This window comes from Cucurbita pepo, chromosome 3 (assembly GCF_057944985.1).
Source record: "Cucurbita pepo subsp. pepo isolate OVF chromosome 3, ASM5794498v1, whole genome shotgun sequence".
NCBI lineage: Eukaryota > Viridiplantae > Streptophyta > Magnoliopsida > Cucurbitales > Cucurbitaceae > Cucurbita > Cucurbita pepo.
In genome coordinates this window covers 3,196,370-3,208,389 of record NC_141800.1, presented here as the reverse complement: position 1 = coordinate 3,208,389, position 12,020 = coordinate 3,196,370, and the positions used below count along the sequence as shown (strand labels likewise).

Genomic DNA, 12,020 nt, shown 5'->3' with positions numbered 1-12,020 from the left:
GAAAACAATTTTGTGAAAAGATTACCTACGAAGATATCGACTAAGAGCCCTCAATTTCATTTGATTAACCATATAATGGCTTGCATACTTTTTGTATTTTGAATACTTACTCTGTTCTTAAAATGATTTTTTTTTATGACAAGACGACGACACTCAAGTGTGGAGTAGCATGAATCAATTAGTGAAGGGGTAATTCTGACATTTTCTTGTTAGCATGAATCAATTAGAGAAGGGTAATTCTGACATTTTATAGTTAGCATGAATCAATTACTGAAGGGGTAATTCTGACATTTTTTTGTTAGCATGAAGCAAATAGTGAAGGGTAATTCTGACATTTTCTAGTTAGCATGAATCAATTAGTGAAGGGGTAATTTTGACATTTTTTTGTTTTCATTTTTAGAGACATTTTTGCTTTTAAATTTTCAATTATTTGATTGTAGTTTTATTTAACAAATAAATTATAAAAAAAAAAAAAAAAAAAAAAAAAAAAAAAACTCTTTAATTTATGGGGGATTAAATTGCATATTTTTCTTATAAAATTTATTTTAAAAGGTACCGTATATGATATTTTTTAATATATTTTCCATTTATTTTTAAGTAAAAACTTTGATTAGTACTCGTAACGCAAGCAGGGCCGTTAAACACTTTGTATGCCTTAATAAAAATTATATTTATTATTCTCACATTTTAAAAAATGATACTTTTTATTATTATTATTTTATTTTTTTAATTTTCCTTCTGCTTCTGTTTACTATATAAAAAACACTCATAAGATGACTTCATAATCATAACATTTTCCTTAAGCTATGTTCCCTTTCCCCTTTCTCTGAGTTTCCTGCAAACATGGTGACCGCCACCGTTGCTCGGAATATGGTTGCCATCCTCGGTAATCTCATCACCTTCGCCCTCTTCTTCTCTCCACTGTAACCTCTCTCTACTCTCTTCTTTTTTTACTTTTTTACTTTTTTTACTTTTACCCCTCCTTCCATCTCCAATATTATGATTCTTCCCATTTTTCATGCAATTCAGGCCAGCCTTTTACAAAATCATAATCACCAAGTCGGTGGAGGGCTTCCACCCACATCCTTACCTTGCAAATCTTCTAACCTCTATGCTTTGGGTGTTCTATAGAATGCCCTTCATTCACCCTGACCACATTTTGGTTGTCCCTGTTAATGTTACTGGCTTCCTTCTTCAACTTGTTTACTTAGCCATCTTCTTCTATTTTGCCCATCACAAACAACGGGTATTTTTCTTTCATTAATTACTCCTTTTTCTATTCATATTCATACTAAATTAACCATAATACAATTGGTGTTGATGCTATGATTTCAGAAGAAATTGGGTATTTGGGTTGTGATGGAGCTCATGTTTATGGCCATCATTGTTGCTATTACAATGCTTGTTTTGCATGAAACCAAAAACAGATCCCTGATGATGGGAATTCTTTGTAATACTTTCAATATGGTGATCAACATTTCTTCTCTCACCGGCGTGGTAAGTGATTTTGTTAATAACATATCATCATCCAAATTAAGAATTAATAATATCTTCATTGATTCATTGATTGATTGATTATAGATGGAGATGATAAGAACAAAGAGTGTGAAGCATATGTCGTTGGGTGTTTCATTCACAAGCTTCCTCAATGCGTGTGTTTGGACAGCTTATGCCATTCTCAAACATGATATCTACATGCTGGTACCTATACTTGTCTCTACAAATGTTTATAAATAAATAAATAAATAAATAAATAAATGAAAACCTAATTTATGATATGAATTGAATCTTGCAGATAAACAATGGTGTTGGAGTGTTTTCAGGTCTTCTTCAACTCATTGTTTATGCTTACTACTGCTAAATTGCTCCAAAAACATACCCGTGGATGGAGCAGATACAGTTTATTGATCTCAAATGTGTTGTTAACAAAAAAAAAAGTTTTGTATTTTTAGATCCAACTGTGAGACTGTTCTTCAATTCGAACTTGTTTTCTTACATTCCTATAATTACGGTTGTATTTATATATTGGACGCGGAATTGGGTCCGGTGGGTCGGCTTGATTTTTCTCATTCACTTTGGATACGGCGCCGTTTAGCAGGTTTTTCCTTTTAGCTCTATTATTTCCCTGTTGTAATTCTGGGCGACCCAAAAGGAAAAGATTTAGGGTTTGAAATGTTTGAACTTTAAGTTATTAATGAATTGTGTTTTTTTTTTTTTTTTTTTTTTTTTTTTTTTTTTTTGTTTGGCTTCTGGGTTTGAATTGGTGGTTGTAAACCCAATTTGAGAAAGGAACGGAGAACTTTGGTGGCGGCGGCGGTGGTGGTGGTGGACAAGTTGAGGGAAAAAAGAAAAAGAGAGAAGGAAATAAGGTCGGGGTGGCGGTGGCGGCGACGGTGGTGGTGGTGGTGACGGTGACGATGGCAGCAGCGGAGGAGGCGGCAGCACCAGTGGTGGTGGAAAAAAGAAAAAAAGGAGAAGGAAATGAGGTGGTGGTGGTGGTGTTAGTGGTTGTGGCGGTGACGGTGGCGGCGGTGGGGGTGGAAAAAGGAAAAAAAGAGAGAAGGAAATGAGGTGGTGGTGGTGGTTGTGGCGGCGGCGGTGGTGGTGGTGGGAAAAAGAAAAGGAGAGAGAAGGAAATGAGATGGCGGCTTAGGGTTTGAAAAGCATGATTATTTTAATTGGTGTTCTTCTTTTGTTTGGCTTCTGGGTTTGAATTGATGGTTGTAAGAGAAAGTCAACAATTTTATTATATAAAAAATTTGAAAACTGAATTACAGATGCATAAGCTCGCCGGAGAAACTCCCTGTAAGAACCCACGCTGCCGGAAGTACAAAAACTCAATGTTTCGTGGGATTTTTACAACAATTCTGACCAAAATCTGGATGCCTTATGCAATCCCTGATTAGATCTGGAGAAAAATACAAAAGGGGTTTTAGAGTTCTTTTAGGGTTTTTGCTAGAGAGTTTGAGAGAGAAAGTCGGAATCCATCCAAACCGCGTTTGAAGTCAAGATTTGGTCGGAAGGAAGGAATTGGCTTTGAGAAAACCATTCTAGACGTTCCATTTGTTCAAATCCATCAAGAATCAAAGAAGAACAACGGAACGTAAGTATTTCGAATAAGAAGTGAGTAAGAGAGAGCGGTAAAGTCGATTCGAGAAAGGAACCGAGAACTCACCTTCAAAGTTGGAGACTAGAGAAAAATCTTACCAAACTCATTTATGAACTCAAGCCAAATCCTTACTCAATTTCAAAAAATTTCATTTTTTTTCAAAAAAAAAGAAAACCCCAACTAACAAATCTACTCAATAAAATGAAAATCACAAACAGTAATAACAGTCAGTACAAAAACTCATGTTTAGAGCTTACATCATCCTTCAACCACTGGGAGTTGGAGCTTGGTTGGTTCCAAAACTACTGCAAAATCTGCAAGTTTTTCCATAAACAAAAAGACCCAATTGAATTAACCCAATTTCAGATCCAAATCAATGAAAATATGGAACAATATGCAGATATCAAAGTCGATGAGAGCATACACGATTTCCAGATGCAACCATGGAAGAAGTTGGGCAATGAAAGAGTAAACGGCATCTACTTCGCAGTGTTTGTCTGTATCACCGTTTTGTATTCAACAATTGAAGTTTAATATTGTAACCCATGTGCATGTGAATGCAAAATAGGTTAGTTTATTTTGAATGAATCTTAAACAAGGTTAGAGGAGATTCATAGTAATATATTGTTGTTGTATTTTTCAGACCAAATAACTAAGGGAAATTGTGAATATATTCTGAAATATTGTGGTTTTGAAAAGCTTCATGTATAAATTGTTCGTGAATTTTGAGTAATTGGGTTATTTTTATTTTGTATTCAAACTAGTTTGTAACCCCTTGATTTTAATTTAAAGATTTTTGTATGATAATTTGAAATTATTCTTTAAAAAAATAATCTGAATTCTAAATTTAAGAGGGATTCCATTTGATTTTGTATGATAGACTTGTAAATTGTTTTGAACTAAGGTTTTTTTTTTTATATTATTTTGTTAATAAAATAATTATATTCCATTTTGTGCTTACAAAAATGTTTTAATACAAATAATTAATGTCTAACTTGGTTTAATAAGTGTTAGCTTTGATTGACTTTTCTACGTTGCATGTCTTCAAATTCTTTACTTTTTTCTGTTTAATTATTTAAATAAATTATATTTAATTCCGATTAGGTAATAATTTCTTAAACTTTCAATTTTGTATTTAATTGTGATCCTAGTAACGAGAACAAAATTCGAGGTATGGAAACCTCTCCCTAGTAGACGCGTTTTAAAAATGTTGAGGGGAGATCCAAAAAGAAAAACCCAAAGAGGACAACAGACGTTAGGCCTTGAACCGAGTGGATTTGGTGGGATCCCACTTCGATTGGAGAAAATAACGAGTGCCAGCGAGGACCTTGGATCCTGAAGGAGTGAATTATGAGATTCCACATCAGTTGAGGAGAAGAACGAAATACCTCTGTAATGATATGGAACCTCTTTAAATTTAGGAGGTAGATTGGGGTGGATTGAAACCTCTTGGAATTTAATTCATTAAATCTCTAATCAGTATAGACAAATGCACTAAATCCTCCAACCATAGTTAATAGTCACTATCACCTTCTAAATGGTCGCAAAATTGGAAATTTGAAAAGTTGAAATCCGTTAAGAATCGAAGAAGAACTAAAGGTAAACATTTCGAATAAGGAGTAGGTAAGAGAGTATAGTAAAGTCGATTTGAGAAAGGAACCAAGAACTTTGAGCGGATAAGAGAGTGCAATTTTTTTTGTGCTTTGAGAACGAAGAACTTCTCACTTTGATATTTCTTACCAAAGTTGCAGTTTTTTATGATTCCCGTGGTTATAAAAACTTCTCGATCAGATCTACAACTCTTATAAGAAATCGAAGACTAATTGAGACTAGAAAATTAAAAAACAACAAATCAAAATCCCAAACAATAATAACAGTTGGTTTGAATAATACAAAGCATAAAAGTTAAGATAAAAAAAACAACATTTTTAGACCTTGCATGGTCCTTCTACCACCGACAGTTGGAGCTTGGTCGGTTCTTTAGTTGGTTCTTTAGTTGGTTCTTTCTCTATAATTTCTTCCTCTTTTGAACCCGTCATGGAGTAATATGCATATATAAATAGTTGTAGAAGACCCGAAAGTACTCCAATACTATTGCAAATCTGCAAGTTTTTCCATAAACAAAAAGAACCCAATTCAATTAACCCAATTTCAGATCGAAATCAATAAAAATATCGAAATGTTAAAGAACGTACCAATATGTAGATATCGAATTTGATGAGAGCATACGATGTCCAGATGCAACCATTGAAGAAGTTCGCCAATGAAAGAGTGAACGGCATGTACTTTACACTCCTAGTTTGTATCACCTTTTTCTATTGAAACAATTGAGTTTAAAATTTACGTGATAAAGAAATTAAAAAAAAGGTTAATTTATTTTGAATGAATCTAAACGAACTTACCATGATGGTTAGAGGAGAGACATACATGAGGACGTTGAAAATGTCACAAACGATTCCGACTAACAACGATCGATTCTTTGTTCCATGCAATGCAAGTGTGGTTATGTGAATGACAATCGAAACGAATATGAGCTCGATCAGTATGGATATGCATACTTTCGTCTGAAATAGCACGAAACCGCAAACAATGTCACAAATTTTGGAGATTTTTAATGAATCAAATGAAATTTAGAGGGAAAAAAATGAATAAGAACATCATACACGGCCTCTATAGTCAGCAAAAATGAAGAAGATGGTCAAGTAAATCATCTCCAAAACAAGCCCAACGGAGTTAATAGTGATGACCAACATGCTGTCCGGATGAACAAATGGCATGCCATAGAACACCCAGAACATACAATTCAGCACCGTTGCAATATAAGGATCTGGCTTGAACTCCTCCACTGATTTCTTCTTAATTATTTGGTAAAACGTTGGTCTACATAATGTTTTATGTCCATGGAAAGGTTATAATTAATGATTCAAATAAAATAAACGAGATCGAAGGAAGAAGAGAGCTTACAATGGCGAGAGAAACAAACCGAACGAGATGACATTGCCTGCACAATTAAGAAGTACAGAGACTGAAATGAAACGAAACTAATAAATCCCAATATGAATAAGATAACAGGATGAGAAGTAGTTACCAATAACACCGACGATAAACCGAGCAAGATCAGCACTAACCATCTTCAATTTCGATTTCGAACGAGATGGAAGTAGAGACGTGAATGAAACGAGAAGTGGGTGAAATTTGAGAGAGGAAGAGAGGTTGTTTAAGAATGAAGAGAAGGGTTTGTTTGAATGTTAATGAAGAGTGATTGGGAGTAGGAATGGTATGTCAGAATGATTCCATTGATTTGGAGTAGGAATTTGATGTCAGATTGATTGATTCAAACACTTTTGTCGGCTTCAAATCTTTGTCTCTCTCCCAGAGAATTTGAGGGCAAATCAATGCATGGGGGGCGAGGAAACAGCGTCAAAATTGGCCTTTATATACCCACAAATGGCTATTTTTTAATTGCTTGAAGCACATGCACTCAACAATTTGATACTCAAATGGGTGTGGATTAGTGGATAATATGTAGGATGGCCCGTGATGGGTGTAGGGATGCTTGTTTTTTCAATTTTATTTCTGACTCACTTTTTGAAAGTGGCAGCTTTATGTATATGGTGACATATATTGATTTTTCTTGAGTTAGGCTTTGTGTAAGAGGCTTTATGAGTTGTCTTTCATTAATTAAGGCTTTGTTTTGTTCATAAATTGGATGGATATGTCACATGAAAGTTGACCTTCATATCCATACCAAAACCCTACTTTATCACTGATAAGATCTGTGTTTCACTAGAACGATATGAAGATCGATCGTTGAGCTGGTTTAGTGTGTCGGGTATTTTTAAGAGTTTAATTGGATCTTGCAATGTCGATTCTTCATAACAAGTGAAATGAGTATGGAAATTACTTAAGGGAGAGAGAGGTTCTGAGTTTTGTCTTGTTTTATGTGACACGCACTACAACAAATTGACAATCCCATACCATTTTAATGCGGTGGCCAATTCGTGCATCTTTGTGGTCTAGCTGGACTAGAGAGCTTTAAACGAGTATATGTTTGATGATGGTTTTGTAAATGTTATTTTTTTAAGATTTATATGTTTAAATATTAGTATAATTATACTTACTCTAACCCATCATGATAATTACAAACCATACTAGAATTACTATTATTTAGAGGCGCATGTGAATTAAAAAATTTATAAATTAAAAAAAAATTGTGAATTATTTTGAAAAAGAAAAAGAAGAAGAAATTTAATCGACAATAATGATGACATCGAATATATGAAAATGATTAACTTTAGATTTTTAGAAATAAAAATATGGGGGATTTTCTGCATGTGATTAACTAGTGAAAAAATAAAATAATTATATAATTATTTTTTAGATAAAAAAAAAAAGAAAAGAAAAGAAAAGAATGTATATTGAAATTAAAATAAATAAATAAAAAGAAGAAGAAGAAAAAAAACATACTTTATAAAATCCAATGTATGTACCCATAATTGGTGTATTATTTGAAGAAAAGTATTTCAGTTAGTAAAATAAATACTATATATTAGTTATTATTGTTATTATTATTATTATTTTAACACAAAAAGCATATAAAGAAAAGGGTAGCATAGGGAATATTTAGCAATTCAATCATTAAAGTATCAATCATAGTTCAAACATTACTTAATCCCATTTTCCGAAAAAGAATTTCACATGTGAGAAAGAGAATTTCAATAACAAGAATATGTATAAAATTTTAAAAAGTACTTATAATTAATAAAATAAAAACTCATTTTTATTCTTTAAAAATGTCTAGTGGAATTTATATATTTATTAAATACAATAGAAACAAAATTATATTTTTGTTATTTTGACATGCGACCCGTGTAAAGAAAAGGTACATAAATGAACTGGGACATCATCCGAACAAGAGATACCGAGAAAATGATAGTTAATAAAGATTTAAAAGAATTAAAATTCACTATTTATACTAGAGTGAAACATAATTAAATTCACTAATAATAATAATAATAATAAAACTTTGGTATGATTAGCCAATAGTATATTTTATAACATGATTCCATTGTTACAATATTTATGTAATTTGAAGCATAATTAAATTCAAGTTGTTCATTTTATACCATTTTACAACATATTAATTTAATCATTTTTTAAGCAAATATATAATAAATATGAAATAATAAAATTAAAAGAGCAGACTAGCTGGATTTCACAAGCTTTTTGTTTCCATTATTCTCCATTTTACACCTTTACAGACTAACGTGCATTTGGAATACAAAAAAATTGGGCCAAGGCCATTATTGTCATTTTACATAATTATATTTGTATTTTTTTTTTTCATTTTTTGTGGGTTGTTTTAATTCTTTAAGATAAATAATTTAGATATGATCATTATATTTATTTCCCTTAATAAAAAAAAATTTGCCCCTTTACATCTATATTAGAATTACTCGTCCGAAACACAATCCAGACAGCGTGATTAAACACAATAGACCAAACTCAAAAGAATTTTGCTTAATCACATTTTCATTATTTGGTAAATAATCATACAATAATATATATATATATATATACTTCATTCAATATTTTGCTCGTATAATAACAAACATTCGTCAATTATATATATTTTTTATTATTTTATTATTATTATATTGTCCATCGATATTTTCTTAAAATTTAGATGGTAATGCTTATACCAACGTCTTAAACCTCATTCCTAAATAGGATTTCAAATTTAATGATTAAAAAATAAAAAATAAAAACTTATTTTCTAATTAAAAAATATTTATTTGTTGATTTAAATATTTTTATGATTTTTTTATATTTATACTATTTGAAATATTTATTCATATTTCTATTGTCTAACATCCTTTATATTTTTTATAATATTTTTAAGTAAATTTTTTATAAAATGGCTTTTTAAAAAAAAAAAAAAAAAAAAAAAAACTTAGACGTTATATTTTGTAAAAATATTAAGTTTGAAAATATATTTACTTTTATTTTATTAATTTTGAAAATAAAATGTTATTTATAGTTAAGGAAAAATGAGTTGAGAGAATTAGGGAAGGCCATTGATTATGGGGCAGTTGAGGAAAACGGTTATGATACAATCGCATATAAAAACAAATCCAACGCCAAATTCTCAATCAGAAGAAGCCTAAAAACCCTAAAAAGCCATCAATTCCCAATTTCAAAATGGCTGAAAACCGCTTGGTTTCTTTCTCACTCCTATTTCTTGCCGCCGCCGCCGCCGCCGTCGTCTTATGCAACGGCCAAGCTCACGGATCCGACATCTGCGACAAAGCCGACTACGCGCGCCTCTGTCGGTTCGCAGTGAAAGGGTCGAACGACCCAAGAGTTGCCCTTAAGAACACCATCGAAGTGCTCATGTCTCAAACCGAAAGCGCCAAAGCGTCGAGTCAGAGGCTGGGGAACTCGCAGTTCATAGCGGTGTGCACCGAGAACTTTGACTCCGCCATCGACGACCTGGTGAGAAGCCTCCAGTATTTGGAGAGCAATGACAAGGCGAGCCTTCAGTCCAGCCTGACGGGGTCGCTGTCTTTCTATGTGACGTGCAAAGATACGTTGGCGGAAGGGGGAGATGGGGTCATGAAGTTGGCTTCAAATCTGTTGATAAAAGATGATATGCTGCAACGTATGGGTGCCAATTCTTTGTATTTGGCTTCTTTGTTGAGATGATTTTCCCAATTGCTTCCTACTTGGCTGCTTCATTGTCAAATATTTTCATTTATTATTCTTATAATAATTCAAAACTGCGACCCCTAAATTATATGACAAAAACTATTATCTCAATTACTTCCCTTTGTATTATTGGTTCCCCGCGAAAAATGTCAGTAACAATCAACTTGTCTTTGAAAAGAGAGTGTAAGTCAATTAACACTTTTGTCTTCTCAGTACAATAACACTCAATTTGTCAAACTCATCATGTCTTTGAGAGGGGAGGGTAGGTCAATAACACTTTTGTCTCCTCCAGTACAATAACATTGAGAAGAGAGTGTAGGTCAATAACACACTCTTGTCTTCCCAACAGTGAGAATAAAGAGGTACAGAGTATAGGTCAAGAACATTAAGATATAATATTATATTCTATAAATAATATATTTTATAAATATTATATCTCAACATCGACTGATATAATTTTTTTTAAAAGTTAAATATTATTTATAATTTTTTTTAAAAGTTAAATATTATTTAAAAAGTATTATAATTTTGGAGTTTTTTTTGGCCGAAACAAGATATAATGGGGTGAAATAAAATGGTGGGCAATCTAACGAACTTCAAAATTTATTGTTTTGACTTTAATTGCACAAATTTTGTTTTTGGGCAAAACAGAATATAATGGGCTGATGGCCAATCTTTTAGCTATGAATTTACTAAAGATGTAGAGCCAAAAGAGAAGCAAAGATGTTGTCCTTCGTAGCCATATACTATTAATACTATTAATGCTGATGCTTCACATGTACAATGATCATACTAATATATATACAATATATACAAAAACATGCATCACTTTAACTCAAATAGTTGTAATCCTGAGATTCCATATTGATTCGAGAGAGGAACGAAACCAATCCTGAGATTCCATATTGATTCGAGATAGGAACGAAACCAACGGTTAGATCCCACAAACCAACTATTCGATCCCATCCTTGGAGAAAGGAACGAAACCAACTATCCGGTCCCACATCAACTGGAGAGAGGAAGTCCGATCCCATATCGGTTGGAGAGAGGAAGTCCGATCCCACATCGTTTAAAAAGAGGAAGCCCAAACCTCCCAAACCTTGAGGGGAAGCAAGTATGGAAGGGAAAGTCCAAACCTTGAGGGGAAGCAAGCCTAGAAGGGAAAGCCCAAACCAAGAAAGAGAGGGATGGGGTTTCTCTCACTTTTGGCATAGCAGGCCCCAACAGGAGGCCCACACGATGGGTTATTAGCTCAATGGATAGATGGGTCGATTCAGGTGAGATTCAACTTTCTATTCACTTGTGGGATCCAGGCGGTCATAAGGGACCACCTCAACTCCTCTTCTCGAGAATTCAAACCTTGAGAGAAAACTTGGAAGGGAAAGCCCAAAACTTAAACATATCTATTCATGTGGGCTTGAACTCTTTGAATAGAAAGACAAAATAGAAATTCATGAAATTGTACGGGACAAAAGGGCAGACTTTTCATTAAACATATTTAGTCACATAACTAATACGACCCAAATAGTTGTAACAGGGCAAAAGACGTAAACATATTTCCACCATTAAATCGTGACATTTCATATCGGGTTTAGATCACACTCATACACAAAAGGGTACACCACTAACCAATTTAAGGTATAAGAGATAAGAGATGGGTATCTAAGAGCTTTTAAACTCTCACACCAAGTGCCCTCTCCTTTACTTTTCTCATTCAAAAGCACTCTAAAAAAAAACGCCCTATCCAACATTACTTCCAACTCTTGTTCACTCAAACTATTCACAAAATGAGCTAAAGATAAGGATCGTTTGTATGGGAAAAAAAAAGTGTAGCTTTCACGCCCACATCATGGACCTCCTTCCAAACAAGCCACTGCTTATGCGCTAAGGCAGCTCACCCCGCCCATGCCGCTTGCACACACTCTCCGTTGGAGCTTTAACCTGAGCTTCCTCCACAATTCAACACTTCGTGGAGCATGTCACTTTCTTTTTAATGCATGCAATTTTCAATCCCATTTTCTCTTATTGCCTTTTTTTTTTTTCTTCTCCCACTCACAAAAAGAGATAGCCTTTTGGTTCATTCCCCCCATAAATGTTTCTTTTTTTTCATCAAAGAAGAAAAACCCAAGTTGAATTTGAATCCTACTATCCTAGAATACATGTTTTGATCCTATAAGATATCTAACGGGTCAAAACAAATAAT

The 12,020-nt window shown here is 33.3% G+C and overlaps 3 protein-coding genes across 3 annotated transcripts; 2 read left to right on the top strand and 1 right to left on the bottom strand.

Moving 5' to 3' along the window:
- The first annotated feature begins 843 nt into the window (after window positions 1-843).
- Window positions 844-1,861, top strand: LOC111790047 (bidirectional sugar transporter SWEET7b-like). Its single transcript, XM_023670824.2, has 5 exons — window positions 844-923; window positions 1,030-1,246; window positions 1,336-1,497; window positions 1,582-1,701; window positions 1,796-1,861. The coding sequence occupies exons 1-5, from the start codon at window positions 844-846 to the stop codon at window positions 1,859-1,861; spliced, it is 645 nt and encodes a 214-aa protein (XP_023526592.2).
- A 3,050-nt stretch (window positions 1,862-4,911) lies between these two features.
- LOC111791451 (bidirectional sugar transporter SWEET5) lies at window positions 4,912-6,511 on the bottom strand. Its single transcript, XM_023672803.2, has 6 exons — window positions 6,198-6,511; window positions 6,074-6,110; window positions 5,773-5,989; window positions 5,512-5,673; window positions 5,305-5,424; window positions 4,912-5,211 (listed from the first exon to the last, which is right to left on the bottom strand). Exons 1-6 carry the CDS (start codon window positions 6,238-6,240, stop codon window positions 5,038-5,040), a joined length of 753 nt encoding a protein of 250 aa, XP_023528571.2. The 5' UTR covers window positions 6,241-6,511; the 3' UTR covers window positions 4,912-5,037.
- A 2,799-nt stretch (window positions 6,512-9,310) lies between these two features.
- On the top strand, window positions 9,311-9,814 carry LOC111791758 (uncharacterized). The gene has a single exon (XM_023673228.2). It carries the CDS (start codon window positions 9,311-9,313, stop codon window positions 9,812-9,814), a length of 504 nt encoding a protein of 167 aa, XP_023528996.2.
- The last annotated feature ends 2,206 nt before the right edge of the window (window positions 9,815-12,020 follow it).